Here is a 15,591-nt window from a genome sequence, read left to right as displayed (position 1 = left end):
TTGATGATAAAGAAAAAGCCTTCCCAGCAAAGGACACTGCGCAATTTTCCAATCGCTACTGTGAGCAGATGTTCCCCATCCTGGCAGAAAGGAGTTACAACAACGAATACCTTCTTCTCCTCCCAAACCATATTGCTACCTTTGTTGAGCCGCAAATTGCACAAAGACAATGGAGTTTCCTACAGAGACAGCCGAGGTAGGTCAATCTTTCTTGGATAGTCGAGTTCTACTCCAACTTCCACGTGCCAACCCTGCAGTCTGTCTTTGTCCGTCAGAAGTAAGTCCCCATTACAGAAGAGGCCATTCAAAAAGCTCTAGGTCTTCCCCCTGTTCCAGAAGGATTGGACGCCTTTCAAGAAGCCGCACTCAAGCACCAGATGTACCAATTTGACTGGGACGCCGTTCTCAGAGTTATCGTACTACCTGGCAGCCGTTGGATCTACGGATACCATCGTACCCGCCCTAAGGGAATATCGGCTTCAGCACTTACCTTGGAGGCTCGCGTATGGGCACAGATCATGTCCTATTACGTCTTTCCGAGCACTCACGAGTCCTCCTTCTCTGCGGACATGGTCGTTCTACTATGGTGCATCCTTACAGACCAACCTCTGAACCTACCAAGACACATCCGGAATGTCATGGGACACGTACAAATTGCGGGCAACTTACCTTTTCCCGCCTTGGTCTCAGATCTTGTCTCAGTAGCCAGAATTTCCTACAAAGCTGGGGACACCAAAGCCATGCTCCCACGGGATGATTAGTATGTCCCTAACAGGAAATACATCAGACCTTCACCAGCCGCCACAAGCCATCCTACTGAACCGGTTGAAGATATTCCTTCTTCAACACCACAAGCACCTACAACAGACCAACTGCTCCATCAGATACTCGAAAGGTTGGATCGGCAGGAACACAAAGCTAAGATGAGAGAGCGCCGTAACAAGCGCCGATTCACATACCTCAAGGAGCTGATTATGGGAAAATTCAAGGACTCAGACACCCCGGACTCCACTTTCTTTACCAGCACAGGAAGCCATGATGGTCCCGATTGTGGAGATACTGCTACCAGCCCACCTTTGTTCCTGACAGATGGCACCGAGGACGGTGCAAAGCTACTTTGAGCCTTTAAATCCCATTTGTTCTATATTTTACCACATTACTAGCCTTAAGCGAAAAAATAATTATATATCCCAAATTGAATCTTTGGTTAGCTTAAGATAGAATTGTGTGTACTAATTAAGTATGAAAAATTGTGGGAACAAAAGATAATAAGGGAATGTGTCATGATAATATAATGGGAATTTGGATACCTACTCATGTGAAACTATAAGAATTAAAAATCTATGTGCATTGATAAGCTATGTTTATTTTTATGTTTATGTTAAAAAAATATTCAATAAATAAATAAGGGGACAAAATTACCTCAATGCTAAGCTAAGAATTCAAAGATCAATGCATGTATGATAAAATTAAAATAAAAAGTTGATACACGAGTATGGAATGTGAAAGGGAAATTCTGGGTAGCTAGGTATGAATTCTAAAGTTATAAAGAATATGTATAGGTTATGTTAAAGTTTGGGTTAATTAAAGATTCAGTTTATAAGCTTACTTAGCCACATATGTATCCTTACCATTACCTTGGCCCCATTACAACCTTGAAAAGACCTCATGATGTTTGCATTGGTATATTAAATATTGTTGATTGGTTAGGAGAAGAACAAAAATTAGAGAGCATGATTAGAGAAGGATAGAGTGATTGCCCTATACACTAGAGAGATTAGAGCGTACATACATCATCAGTGAGGGTTCAATGCTTAAAATTCTATGTTTCCTGCTTTCATGAGCTACCTTCTTGCATTTTTATCTGTTCTTACTGTATAAGAATTGAATTAGTGGAATTTAATTTGTAATTATTTTGAAGAGCTTATTTACTATTGATCAAGTGGACAAGAATCATATATTTGCATTCACATATATAGGTTGCATTGCATTGCATGAGTTTTACATGTTCCTACTCATTTATTTTATCTCCTTCAACTAAGCATGAGGACATGCTAATGTTTAAGTGTGGGGAGGTTGATAAATCACTATTTTATGGTTTATAATGTGTTTAATTGTATGGTTTTATCATGATCTTTACCCACTTATTCATATGATTAGCATGCATTTATATTTCCTTCCTAAAATTATTACATGATTGAAAACTTGCTTCCTAGAGACTTTTAATTATGTATTTTAATTCTCCTTTATTCCATTCGATGCCGTGATCTGTGTGTTAAGTGTTTCAGGCTTTATAGGGCATGAATGAGTTGGAGATTGGAAAGGAAGCTTGCAAAAATGGAAGGAACACAAGAAATTGAGGAGATGACTAGCGAGAAGTAACGCGGCCCATGACTCACGCGACCGCGCGAAAGAAAGGAAATCGCAGTGACGCGGCCTCATGGCTCACGCAACTGCACAGATTGGAATAGCACAAGTGACGCGGAAGCGTGGACGACGCGCTCGCATGGCAGGGCAAAACGCCGAATGACGCAGCCGCATAAATGACGCGATCGCGTGACGTGCGCGATCTGTAGAATTCGTTGGGGGTGATTTTGGGCCCTGTTTTGACCCAGTTTTCGGCCCAGAAAAACAGACTAGAGCCAAAGAACATGTAGAGACCGAGAACAATATTCATTCTACACAATTTTAGTTTTTAGATCTAGTTTTACTCCTCTAGGTTTTCTCTCTATACATTCATAGTTCTTAGGATTTTATTTCTATTGCTCTTTGCATTGGGATATTGAGAAGAGTTATTACCTCATCAAGACTTCGTCATTCTAGTTCGTTTTTTTTATTTGGCTCTTACTCTTCCATGTCCTTTCATTTACTCAATTTTACTATTAAATTATTTTTAGAATTTATTAATACAAGAATTACTTTTATTTTTAATTGATTTCTTTGATTTTTATTTATCATGTCTTTCTTTAATTCCCTTTTCTATGTTATGAATTCTACATTCACAATGAGCGAGTAGTTCCCTAACTTGATGGGGAGTTGATTGAAAGGAACCCTTGAGTTGGAATGCTCAAAAAAGAAAAATTGTGATTGGGTTTATTGTTGGATTGCCCTCTAGTCACTGACACCAATCCCTTTTAATTGAGTGGGTTGGAACTTGTGAATAGAAGTAGCATTCCAACTTGTTTGACTTTCCCTTACCTAGTAAGGGATAACTAAACAAGACAACCTTTAATTGTCAATTAATCTTGAGAGTACTCTAACACGAATAGGGCTTCCAGCTAATCTACTCCCAGTCAAGGCTTTTATTTAGTTTACATAAATTCTCTAATTTAATTTCCTGTTATTCAATTCAAACCATTTTGAAAACATCTGATTAATAAAATAGCACACCTTTCTGCAACTCGTTGGGAGACGACCTAGGATTCATACTCCCAGTATTTTAATTTTAATTTTTGTGACACCCTTCTAAATTGATAAGCGAATTTCTGGTTGGTTAAGAACTATACTTGCAACGCATATCTTATAACAATTTTTGACTCGCCAATTTCGGCCAGGGATCCTTTGTTACAAAAATATTTGGAAAGAACAAAAAGGTTGTGTGTGGGTTTTGAAGAAGTGGTGATCCAACATGTACCCAGAGAGAGAAAAGCTAGGACCAACCTCCTATCAAAGCTGGCGAGCACCAAATCGGGGGCGGGAAACTGATCCCTAATCTAAGGTCTGGTGAAGGAGCCATCGGTGACCCTTTGCATGACCCAAGTCTAGAGCCCTCCTTCATGGATCAATCCAATTCAAAGTTTCTTCGAAGATGGCACACTTTCCGAAGAGGAAAAAGAAGCCAAAGTGATAAGAAGAGAAGCTACCAAATACGTAGTAATACAAGGGCTGCTGTACAAACGAGGACTTAATCAATCTCTGCTGAAGTGCCTACGTTTTGACCAGACGGACTACGTTTTAAACAAAGTCCATGAGGGATGTTGTGGCTACCACATTGGAGGGAAGACACTAGCCAAAAAAGCGTGTCAGAGTAGGATATTATTAGCCCCCTATGATGGCGGACGTCCAAGAGTTCGTGAGAAAGTGCAAGAAATGTCAAGAGAATGAAAATTTTTACAAGGCCCTAGCAGAAGAGCTAAGTTCCATGTTGGCCTCCCCGACCTTTTTCCTAGTGGGGAGTCGACCTTTTGGGGCCGTTCTTGGTAGCTTCGGGGTAGGTTAAGTACCTCATTGTAGCCATTAATTACTATACGAAGTAGGTAGAGGCAGAACCGTTAGCCAATATATCGTCAGCAAATTGTCGGAAGTTTCTGTGGGAACAAGTAATCTCCAGATTTGGAATCCCAAAGATCGTGGTCTCGGACAATGGGACGCAGTTCTCTGACAAGAGGTTCAGAGAGTTCTTATCTGGGTTGGGGATCAAGCAAAAGTTTTCCTCGGTGGAACATCCCCAGAGTAATAGTCAAGCCAAGGTGGCGAATAAGGTTATCCTCAATGAGTTAGAAAAGTGCCTTGATCAGCGAAAGGGCTCTTGGTCAGACGAGCTAGCTTCTGTTTTATGGTCTTATAGGACAATGCTGCAGTCCTCCACCAGGGAGACGCCATTCCGACTTACTTATTGGGTCGATGTGGTCATTCTTGTGAAAATCGGAGAACCAATCCCAAAGCTACTCCTGGGCAGTGGTAGTGAAGCAATTGAAAAAGATTTAATTGATGAAACAAGAAAAATGGTCCACTTATCGGAAGTTGCACTAAAACAGAGGATAGCCTTGCGTTACAATCGCAAGGTGCTGAACAAGAACTTCGAGGAAGGTGATTTGGTGTTTGATGTTGGCCAATTTTGCATAGGTTAGGAATTTGATTATCAAAATGGAATTGGCGTTGTAAATATAGTCCTAACCCAACAAATTAACCATCAATCAAATGTTATCACAATTCAACCAAATATATTAACCGAGAGTATTGAACTCCCGGGTTGTCTTCCCTAGGAGTTGCAAATGAAGTGTTATGTTATTGGCTATTAGAGAGCATGGGGAATAGGGAATGAAAGCAAGGAATGTAAATGGCAAGAAATTAATGATCATGCAAGGAATTAAAAGTCAAAGCAATAGAAGTCAAAGAAATTAAACGCAAGGAAAGGAAAGTTCAAATGCAAGAAACCTCTTGGAAAGTAATTGAGAGTTAAGGTTACCTATCCTAGCCATTGACCACAAACATATGATGATTATAAAGAGTGAATCCTACTTAGTCAACCTTACATTGAAGATAAGTTAAATAGGCATAGTTGATTTCAATCCATAAGTCCTATGTCAACACTAAGGGTCACATAGAGTCAATGGAAACCAAATCAACTAACTACTCTAATATATCAAACAAGAATGGACATCAATGACTCAAGGATCACCAAAGTCATCAATTTCAAGCCAAGAGTGAAGAAAAACAAAGTAAAAACTAAGCCAAGCATTTTATCAAACACTTGGTGTGCATGAAAAATAAAATAATATTAAATTGTAATAAAATAAATTCTAAAGCTACCAAAGCAAGAAAATCATAACAACTAAAGGAAGCAATAAATGAACATAAAACATAAATTGCATTAATTGTAAATTAAAATAACAAAGAGTGTTCATAACATGAAAAGTGGCATAAAAGAGAGATTGACAAAAGAAATGGAAAAGATAAAGACAAGAAAGCATAGAAACATAAATGAAACTAAATGAAAACAAGAATTAAAGGTAGAAATTACAAGAAAATTAAACTAAGAAACTCTAATTCTAGAGAGAAGGGGGAGCTTCTCTCTCTAGAATACAACCAACATAATGCTAATCTAACCCTAATTTCTCCCCTTTCACACGAAATGAGGCCTTCCTTCATATAGCACTCAATCAGTTTCAAAAAGTCCCAAAATTGGGCCGTGGAGGCCCAAAAATTACCCCCAGCAATTTGCAATAAATGAGTCACGCGCTGGGACGTATGCGTACACACAGGTGTGTGCGTACGCACACGTGCTGATTTTCTTCTTATGCGTACGCACGGGATGTTGTGCGTACGCACACATGGTTTTATGGCTCTTGTGCGTACACACACTCCAATGTGTGCTTCGTCTTTATTTTCTTCATGTTTTCTCTCTTTGTACATGCTTCCTTCCACTTTTGCCTTACCAAACTTCCCTCTAGGACCTAAAATCACTCAACAAACATGTCACGGCATCGAATGGCATAAAAGTGGGATAAAAGTTATTAAATTAGGCACAAAATAGCATGTTTTTATAATTAGGCATAATTTGGAGAGAAAACACAAAAGCATGCTATTTACATGAATAAATGTGGGTTTATGTGATGAAATCCACTCAAATCAAACAAAAAATATACCGAAAAATATGGACTCATCAATCCCCCCACACTTAAACAATAGCATGTCCTCATGCTAATCATAATCAAAGGAGAAGGGTAAGGAAGGTAAGCAATTTATTAAATCCATCTAACTATATGCATGCAACTATACTAAATGCTATCTATATATATACTGTAATTCCTATTGAGTTTGGCAATAGCAAACAAAAAAATCTCAATAAATCCAAATCAAAGCTTAGGGCTAAGAGAAAGCAAATATAGCAATATGATCAATGTCCAAAGATTTGATTTGAAATTTTCAAAATTCATTTCAACAACTTGCAAGAAGATATAAGATTAGCAATGGGAACATGGAATTGAGCAATTGAAACCCTCACCGGATGTGTTTACACTCTAATCGCTCAGTGTGTAGGGTTTAATCACTCAATCCTCCCTTAATCATGTTTCTCAAAGATTTGCAAGTTATCTAACAATCAACTAATATTTGATGAATGAATGCAAATATCATGAGGACTTTTGTGGGTTGAAATGGGGCTTAGGTAAGGGTAGGATTAATATGGTTAAGTGGGCTATTAGATTGGATCTTTGATTAGCTCAAGCACCCACCTAATCCTATATCATCCTATATACATAACAAAACAACCTAACTACCCATTCATCCTCTTTCTCACATTCACTCATGCATCCTCTTTCCAATTCATACACATATGCACCCTTTATTTACATTCTTATTGTCATTTCCCTTTTTTTTTGTACACCAAATTTTTTCTTTTAACAAAGAAGGGATGCATATGCCTTAATTAACAGATGCATGAGTGTTTACCCATTTTTTTCCAAAATTTCACAATGAAAACCCAAACTAACTACCAATGTGTCCCACAAATTTTTATCCACACTTGATTAACACACACACTCAAACTCAAGCTAATCAAAGATACAATTCAAGGATATAATGGTCTTTCACTTAGGTAAATGATGTGCTTAATATTAGAACAAAATGAGAATTAAAAGGATCAAAAGTGGTTGCAAAGGTAGATGTAAGGGTTGGCCATATGGGTTTGTGAGCTCAATTTCAATAATGGCCTCAATCATACTAGATGCATTCAAAACAACAACTATAGGACATAAAGATTTAAGCAAATCAAAGATTACAATCATAAAAGGAGTTTATCACATAAGAACAAAATTTGTGGTTAAAAATGTGCAACCATCCATTAAAGCTCAATTCTCACTTGCTGTTTTGTTCAAGCTCTTTTCTATGTTCCTTAAGAAAAATATTTCATGCAAGTTCAAAAACAAGTTTTCAAATCTAATCAATGGAATGCCAAAAAAAAGATTTCTTGAGAATTCTTTGTTGTTTTACTAAACTTATTTACTATACTATGCAACATGCACATATAACTACTATAAAACTATAAGCATTAAAGAGATATATACAAACAAACCAAACCAAACAAAATACAATCACTCAACAAAAATTGCAAAAATTGAAGAAAAAGAACAGAAAGAGTATTGCAAAGTGTCTAAGAAAAGAAATTTTATCCCCTTGAAGTTGGCGATCCTCCCCCACACTTAAATAATGCACGGTCCTCCGTGCATGCACATGATCCGGGGGTAAAGGATTGTGAGGCTCCACCTTCAGCTGGTGGGATCCGGGGCCTCCGAGTTGCTATATAAACACATAAACAACAATTGAGGAAGAAGTCATAGAAGTGTGGTATGAGAAAGGGCAATATGCATATTCTAAATGCGCACGGTTTAGAACATAACACATTGGTCAATTAAAAATAGAAACCACACAATCAAAAAAAATAGCATGTTCTTAAATCAAGTAGTCCTAGGTTGCAAGTAATAAATAAGCAAAACTTAAGGCACAAACAACCTAAGTAACCACAACTAAAGTGAATTGAGTATATAAGACATTGGTTATTGAAATCGTGCAAGTGAAAGAGCATAGTGAATAGAAGATGGCACAATCAACAACAACCAATTCAATGATGAAAAGAGACTACTTATTCACCCTTAGGAATAAGGAAATAATCACATGTATAAGGTGCTTGTTACAAAAAGTGACAAGTCTTGAAAAGAATCAAGTCAAGTCAACTAAAGAAAATGCAATGCATTAACAAGGAGCAAACACCTTATTATGTGATTATTTTCACTTAAGAACCATGATGACTAAGTAGCTCAACTCAATTCACTAAAGTAAAAGTGCACAATTCAAAATGCCAAACAAGGATAAAGCTTAACACATATGGTCGCGACAACATATGAATCAAACTCAAAATTCAATTAGGCAATCAAACAAAGACTTAATGCTCAGTGCACATATTCATTAGATCAAAATTCAAGCAAGAAGCAACCCAATAATCATTAAGCAAACACTTGTAATTTATTTAATTGACAAACAACTAAACTAAAACTAATATAATTACCTAAATAAAAATAAAGTGCAATGAAAGGCAACTAGAATAAGTAGAAAAGAGGGAAAAAGTAAAAAAGAGAGGAGTGGAGGGGAAAAGAAGAGAAGAAGTAAAGAGAAGAGAAGAAAAGAGTGTAGTGGTGAGAAAATAGGGGTGTGCGTACGCACACTAGGTGAAAAATGCGGTTGTGTGCACGCACAACAACGTGCGGGCGCTGCGAACAGAATTGGCATAAGGGTCTGTGCGCGCGCACAGGGGTGTGTGCGGCCACACAAGAAGGAAAAGAAGGGGTGTTCCCACGCACAAGGGGTGCGTGTGCTGCGAGCAGAGGGGGCTCCAAAGGCTGTGCGTGCGCACCGAGCTATGCGCATGCACAGGTGTGGTTTTTTTTTTTTGACATGGTGAAGGATCATGTGTGCACACGCACACAGGTCCGTGCGCACGCACAAGAGCATAAGGGGGCAGGGGTTCACGCGCACAAGCTATGCCAACGCTACCACCAGAAGGGAAGCAAGTTGGCGTGCGGATGCACAAGTCTGTGCGCTCACACAAAGAGTGCGAAAAAGGGCATGTGCGCGTACGCACGAGTAGGTGTGCGGGCACAGGGGAATGCGCACGCACAAAGCGTGCTGGCACTGCGAACAGAGGGCATAAAGGCTTGTGTGCATACGCACAGCTAGGTGCGTACGCACAGAAGGTGAATTTTCGTTGTTGTGTGCGTGCGCACAAGGGTGTGCGCACGCACATGTCCTGTTTTTCTCAAAAAATTTTCTTCAAAATTCTAAGGTACAAAGCCTTAGTTCAATCAAAACTCAACACCAAATCATGCAAGAGCCCATAAATTCATGATCCAAACCAAAATTAACCTAACAAAACTCAAAATTAAACTAATTCTAAGCTAACCAATCAAACAAAAATGCAATTAAGTCAAAATATATACAAAAAGAGAAGAGTTAGAACAATGTTACCAAGCACTTTTATTTAATGTCTTTAAGTTAGACAATTGGGAGAGCCCTTGCTACGGTGGCTTGTGCTTGACTTCCCCACCAATGCTAGAATTTGCAATGTCCTCCGGGATCCCAATCCTAACTATCAACAAAAACAAAAGATAACCAAAAACCAAACTATTTACATATTAACATATTTACAATAGCCAAAAACAACACCATTGCAACTCCCTGGCAATGGCGCCAAATTTGATGTTGGCCAATTTTGCATAGGTTAGGAGTTTGATTATCAAAATGGAATTGGCATTGTAAATATAGTCCTAACCCAACAAATTGACCAACAATCAAATGTTATCACAATTCAACAAAATATATTAACCGAGAGTATTGAACTCCCGGGTCGTCTTCCCTAGGAGTTGCAAATGAAGTGTTATGTTATTGGCTATTAGAGAGCATGGGGAATAGAAAATGAAAGCAAGGAATGTAAATGGCAAGAAATTAATGATCATGCAAGGAATTAAAAGTCAAAGCAATAGAAGTCAAAGAAATTAAACGCAAGGAAAGGAAAGTTCAAATGCAAGAAACCTCTTGGAAAGTAATTGAGAGTTAAGGTTACCTATCCTAGCCATTGACCACAAACATATGATGATTATAAAGAGTGAATCCTACTTAGTCAACCTTACATTGAAGATAAGTTAAATAGGCATAGTTGATTTCAATCCATAAGTCCTATGTCAACACTAAGGGTCACATAGAGTCAATGGAAACCAAATCAACTAACTATTCTAATATATCAAACAAGAATGGACATTAATGACTCAAGGATCACCAAAGTCATCAATTTCAAGCCAAGAGTGAAGAAAAACTAAGTAAAAACTAAGCCAAGCATTTTATCAAATACTTAGTGTGCATGAAAAATAAAATAATATTAAATTGCAATAAAATAAATTCTAAAGCTACCAAAGCAAGAAAATCATAACAACTAAAGGAAGCAATAAATGAACATAAAACATAAATTGCATTAATTGTAAATTAAAATAACAAAGAGTGTTCATAACATGAAAAGTGCCATAAAAGAGAAATTGACAAAAGAAATGGAGAAGATAAAGACAAGAAAGTATAGAAATATAAATGAAACTAAATGAAAACAAGAATTAAAGGTAGAAATTACAAGGAAATTAAACTAAGAAACCCTAATTCTAGAGAGAAGGGGGAGCTTCTCTCTCTAGAATACAACCAACATAATGCTAATCTAACCTTAATTTCTCTCCCCCCCCCTTTCACACGGAATGAGGCCTTCCTTCATATAGCACTCAATCAGCTTCAGAAAGTCCCAAAATTGGGCCCTGGAGGCCCAAAAATCGCCCCCAGCGATTTGCAATAAATGAGTCATGCGCTGGGACGTGTGCGTACCCACAGGTGTGTGCGTACGCACACATGCTGATTTTCTTCTTGTGCGTACGCATGGGATGTTGTGCGTACGCACACATGGTTTTGTGGCTCTTGTGCGTACGCACAGGTGGTTGTGCGTACGCACACTCCAATGTGTGCTTCTTCTTTGTTTTCTTCATGTTTTCTCTCATTGTATATGCTTCCTTCCACTTTTGCCTTACCAAACTTCTCTCTAGGACCTAAAATCACTCAACAAATATGTCATGGCATCGAATGGCATAAAAGTGGGATAAAAGTTATTAAATTAGGCACAAAATAGCATGTTTTCACAATTAGGTACAATTTGGAGAGAAAACACAAAAGTATGCTATTTACATGAATAAATGTGGGTTTATGTGATGAAATTCACTCAAATCAAACAAAAAATATACCAGAAAATATGGACTCATCAATGTTACGGCATAACGATATTGGACCGCCGACTCCGGGAGAAGGTAAGTTGGCATCCAACTGGGAAGGTGCGTATAGAGTAGGAGAAGTTCTCAAGAAGGGTGCATACAAGCTAGAACGGTTGGATGGGAACGAGGTCCCGAGGACATGGAATGCAGTGAACTTGAAGAGGTTCTACTCTTGAATGCCAGCCTCCCAACTTAACGGTTATTCTTTATTTTTGTTTCTACTGTCGTCGTTTACTTTATCATCCTTTTTTTAGATGCTTTATTTTATTGGATTGTTTGTTCCCTTTCGAAAAGTGGTTGCAAAAGATTTTTGTATCTTCTTTTGGTTATTAAAGAGGAGGCACTATTTCCCCTAGCCCCCTGTGCGGGATAACGACGAGAGATTTTGACGAAGCCCACTATTGATAAGAAAATGCGTTATTTAAGGTGTTCACTTTGAGTTATTTTTATTATTTCTTTACCATAAGTTACACAAATGGAAATTCGGGATTGATCACCCTGGGTGCTACGAAACAACAATGAACGGATATCCAAATGCATGCAAATAAGTATAACTACTCAAGGCGTTAAAACGATAGCACGGAATGGCATCACATCGGCCCGATAATAGATTTAAATTTGTTTGTTGTAAAAGAGGTTGCAAAACAACGGCCTAACGGCGAAACAGAAATAAAGAGCAGTTACAAGGAAAAGGGCATCACACGAGCCCACTAGTCAAAACAATACAAGAAATTTACAAAAACTTCCAAGTTATGAGCCCGTCACTTTCTCGGGATGTCCACAATTTTCCCATCTTGGATCATCTTGAAGGTCCCAACGGCAGAAGTGTCAAAATCGGGAGCAAAGATGGTGACTTGGGCTTTGATCGCCTCCTCGGTAGCCTTTATTGCTTCCCGAGTATCCTTAACAATCTCCTTGTTCTTTTTCTTCATGGCTGAGGCTTCCTGCTTTGCTGCCTCAGCCAACCGCCTGGCCTCAACCAACTTCTCTTTCAGCTCCTTCACTTTTGCCTCCGCAGTGGTGGCTTGACCTCGAGCAGTGTTGAGATCACTAGAAAGAGAGAGGTCGCATTCCACCATATGGTTAATCTCGGTAAAGCTCACCTCAGCCTTTTTCTCTTCCTTGATAAGATGGGTCCTCAGTGACTCTTCCTGGGCCTTCAGCTTAGCAATATCTTTGTGGGCATCCCTGAGTTTACCTTTCGTAAGTTGGCTTTGAGCCAACACGAGTTCCACTTTTCTTGCAATAGCGGCTGCCCGGAGGAGACTGCAGTAGGTCCACCGCACTTGGGAAGCGAGGTCCTGTTCCCTGAAGAATTCGTCAGTGCCTGGGAGGAGCTAGGAGTCAATGAAGTATCCCGTGTCGAAGTTCTTCTCCATAACAATAAGAACTTCGCTGGAGCCAAGGGTTGTCTTTCTTTTTTTTAGGATTGGTTACAACAATCATCTCGGGATCATCCTCGGGTCCCACCTCATGACCCTGGCCCGCCTCATCGGTAACAAGGTTCACGGGGTTCTCAAGAGGTGTGCCGGCAGATGGGAGGGGCTGACCACTACCTTCACCGACGGGCTGACCACTGCCTTCACTGACGGCTTCGAGCCTAGGCTCTACTAAGGGAATGGTCGAGCTCTCGTCATCACTATCTTTCGAGGGAAAGAAATATCCCATCAATTGTTCCATTTACATTGCTGTATTCCCAGCAGCCATGGCAACTACAAGAAAATGGAAGGAAAAACCAAGTTAAGAAGTCGAAAAAACGGAAAGCCCCAAAACAAGCAAAAGAGATAAACAGATCGGGAGACCCAAAGGCTTGGATAATGATGAAATTCAAAATTTTACCTATGCATTCGCAACCCGACACCCGGTCACCCATCAGTAAATGGGGGTTAAAATTTTTTGAGCCAAAAATCGCCAACAAGATATCTGCGATCTGATGGTCCTCCGAACTTAACCTCTCATAGGACACTTTTATTAAATAGTCAGAGCCAGCATCAAAGCTCCAGTAAGTCGAGATCCGCATTTCGCCCTCGAGGGTAAACCAAAAGGGGTGGCAACCCGGAGCCAGTCTGACTTTGAAATTCTTACTTTTGAAACTATGAAAAGAATCTTCAAAAAGGGCAAAAATTCGTCTATTCTGTACAGTACAAAAGGAAAGGTAGCCTTTCTTGTGCTTGCCTTCTCAGGAGGGGTTAGTGAGTAAGAAAAGGTAAAGAAACACGTTGATAGAAGTCAGAAGCTCCAAATATTCACACACCATCTCAAAAGTATGGATGGTGGCCTAGCTGTTTGGATTAAGCTATGACTGGGCAACGTCACAACAGTTTAGCAAAGAGATGATGAAAGGAAAAAAAGGAAGACGAACACCTAGCATGGTGAACATTGGTTTGTATACCCACAGCCAGTCGACTACTCGAGGAGACGCCATGTTCAAGTGACATATATGCTCTCAGTCACCTGGGATGAAAACTTGGTAATTTGCTTCTTTTGGGCCTCCTCCACACAAAGCTCTAGAGTCACGAAGCTCCTGTAGCTCCTCTCGGGTTACCTGGGAAGACGTATCTTTCACGTTGGAGGTGACCCAAATATAGCGATCAACAAGGTTCAACGCCGCGGGTTGCTAAGCCATACCTACAGTGGGGACACCACTTAAGTTAACTCGAGAGATCGAAAACTCACAGAAAATGAAAAAACGAAGACTACTTTCTTCTACGTCAGTGATCTATTTTGCACCACTATTCTAAGGCCTAAATGGCCTAAATCCAAGAAAAAAGACACCTAATGGTACCCTCGTAAGAACTAGCTAACAGTGGCAAATATAACCTAGACAGGACAAGAACCAAACAAATGCACCAGAAGTAATGTGAAATGCATGTAGCAACAGTGGTAACAAAAGGCAAGCACAACGATCAACAACGAAGGAAAAAAAGGAAGGATTGCTTACTAGTGAATGAAGAAAGTAGAAGAAATGAAGAGAGGACGAGTGTGGTGGGATTCGCAGCAAGAAAGCTGTAGAATTCCAAATGCGCAGTGATTAGAAAGCAGAAAAAGACGAAGAGAATGTGTGAGAGAAGTGAAGAAGTTGTGAAGACAAAAGCAAAAGAATGCGAAATGTTAACCGTCAGGGAGAGCGCAAAAAGACAGGGGTAAAATTGAATTTTTTTTCTTGCTTTCAAATCAACCATAAAGAGCATTTACTGCTCTTAGCACAAAAACTAAAGCGATGCCCCAAGCCACGGTTAGGGACAACTCACGGACTGAAGCCATGGACCTCGTCAATGGGTTCCCGGGATGAGCAGGACTCAACCTGAGCGGGTGCGAGTAACTCGAACGCACCAACCACAAGCTTCTAGCTTCACGGTTGGTACGTTGGGGGCACTATTCCGGCCCAGCCCAACAAGGGTCCCGATCCGACTGTGGACCACTGACCCTCCGGGTCACTCGACCCGAACCCAAAGGTGACCCACGCGCCACCTCACACCCTGCTGAGGAGACCTGGACAGCTAGCAGAAGCTTCCCTGTAGATGGGCCCAAGCGAAGGGGCCCACTTGAATTCGGAGTATAAATGGAGAGAGACCTACCTCTCCCCAGAGGTACGTCACCTTTTTACCCTAATTAGCCACCTCATAGTACGGACACTAACTTTAGCATCAGAGTGTCCTTGCAGGTGGCCCCACCCGCCGACCAATCGATGATTCGGATAGTTATCCTCCTTGAGAAGCTCACACTCAGGTCTAAATCCTCTATCTCACCCAGTTGCTCCAGTCTAGACTTCACCCAAACTGCCATTCACCTGAGCAATGGTGCGAAATTTATAATCCACAAACTAACCGGTAAGTGCACCGGGTCGTACCAAGTAGTACCTCAAGTGAATGAGGGTCGATCCCACGAGGATTGATGGACTAAGCAACAATAATTGCATGATTTACTTAGTTAAACAAACAGAAAAGACTGTTGAGAATTCAAATGTATCAAACAGTAATTCAGAGAATGAAAAAAGTAAGCAGTAAACAAGTTGTGAAAT

General features: G+C 39.9%; 1 protein-coding gene across 1 annotated transcript; it reads left to right on the top strand.

Annotated features, from left to right (window-relative positions):
* LOC107610783 lies at positions 4,052-4,850 on the top strand. Its single transcript, XM_016312785.1, has 2 exons — positions 4,052-4,210; positions 4,257-4,850. Exons 1-2 carry the CDS (start codon positions 4,052-4,054, stop codon positions 4,848-4,850), a joined length of 753 nt encoding a protein of 250 aa, XP_016168271.1.

This window comes from Arachis ipaensis, chromosome B08 (genome assembly GCF_000816755.2).
Source record: "Arachis ipaensis cultivar K30076 chromosome B08, Araip1.1, whole genome shotgun sequence".
NCBI lineage: Eukaryota > Viridiplantae > Streptophyta > Magnoliopsida > Fabales > Fabaceae > Arachis > Arachis ipaensis.
The sequence above is the reverse complement of the archived record's forward strand: the minus strand, read 5'-3'. Positions and strand labels throughout refer to the sequence as shown.

Coding starts and splice junctions, on each gene's coding strand:
- LOC107610783 (XM_016312785.1), top strand. CDS start 4,052: ATGGCGGACGTCCAAGAGTTCGTGAGAAAGTGCAAGAAATGTCAAGAG. Junction 4,211..4,256: donor CCGTTCTTGGTAGCTTCGGG/GTAGGTTAAGTA, acceptor TATACGAAGTAG/GTAGAGGCAGAACCGTTAGC.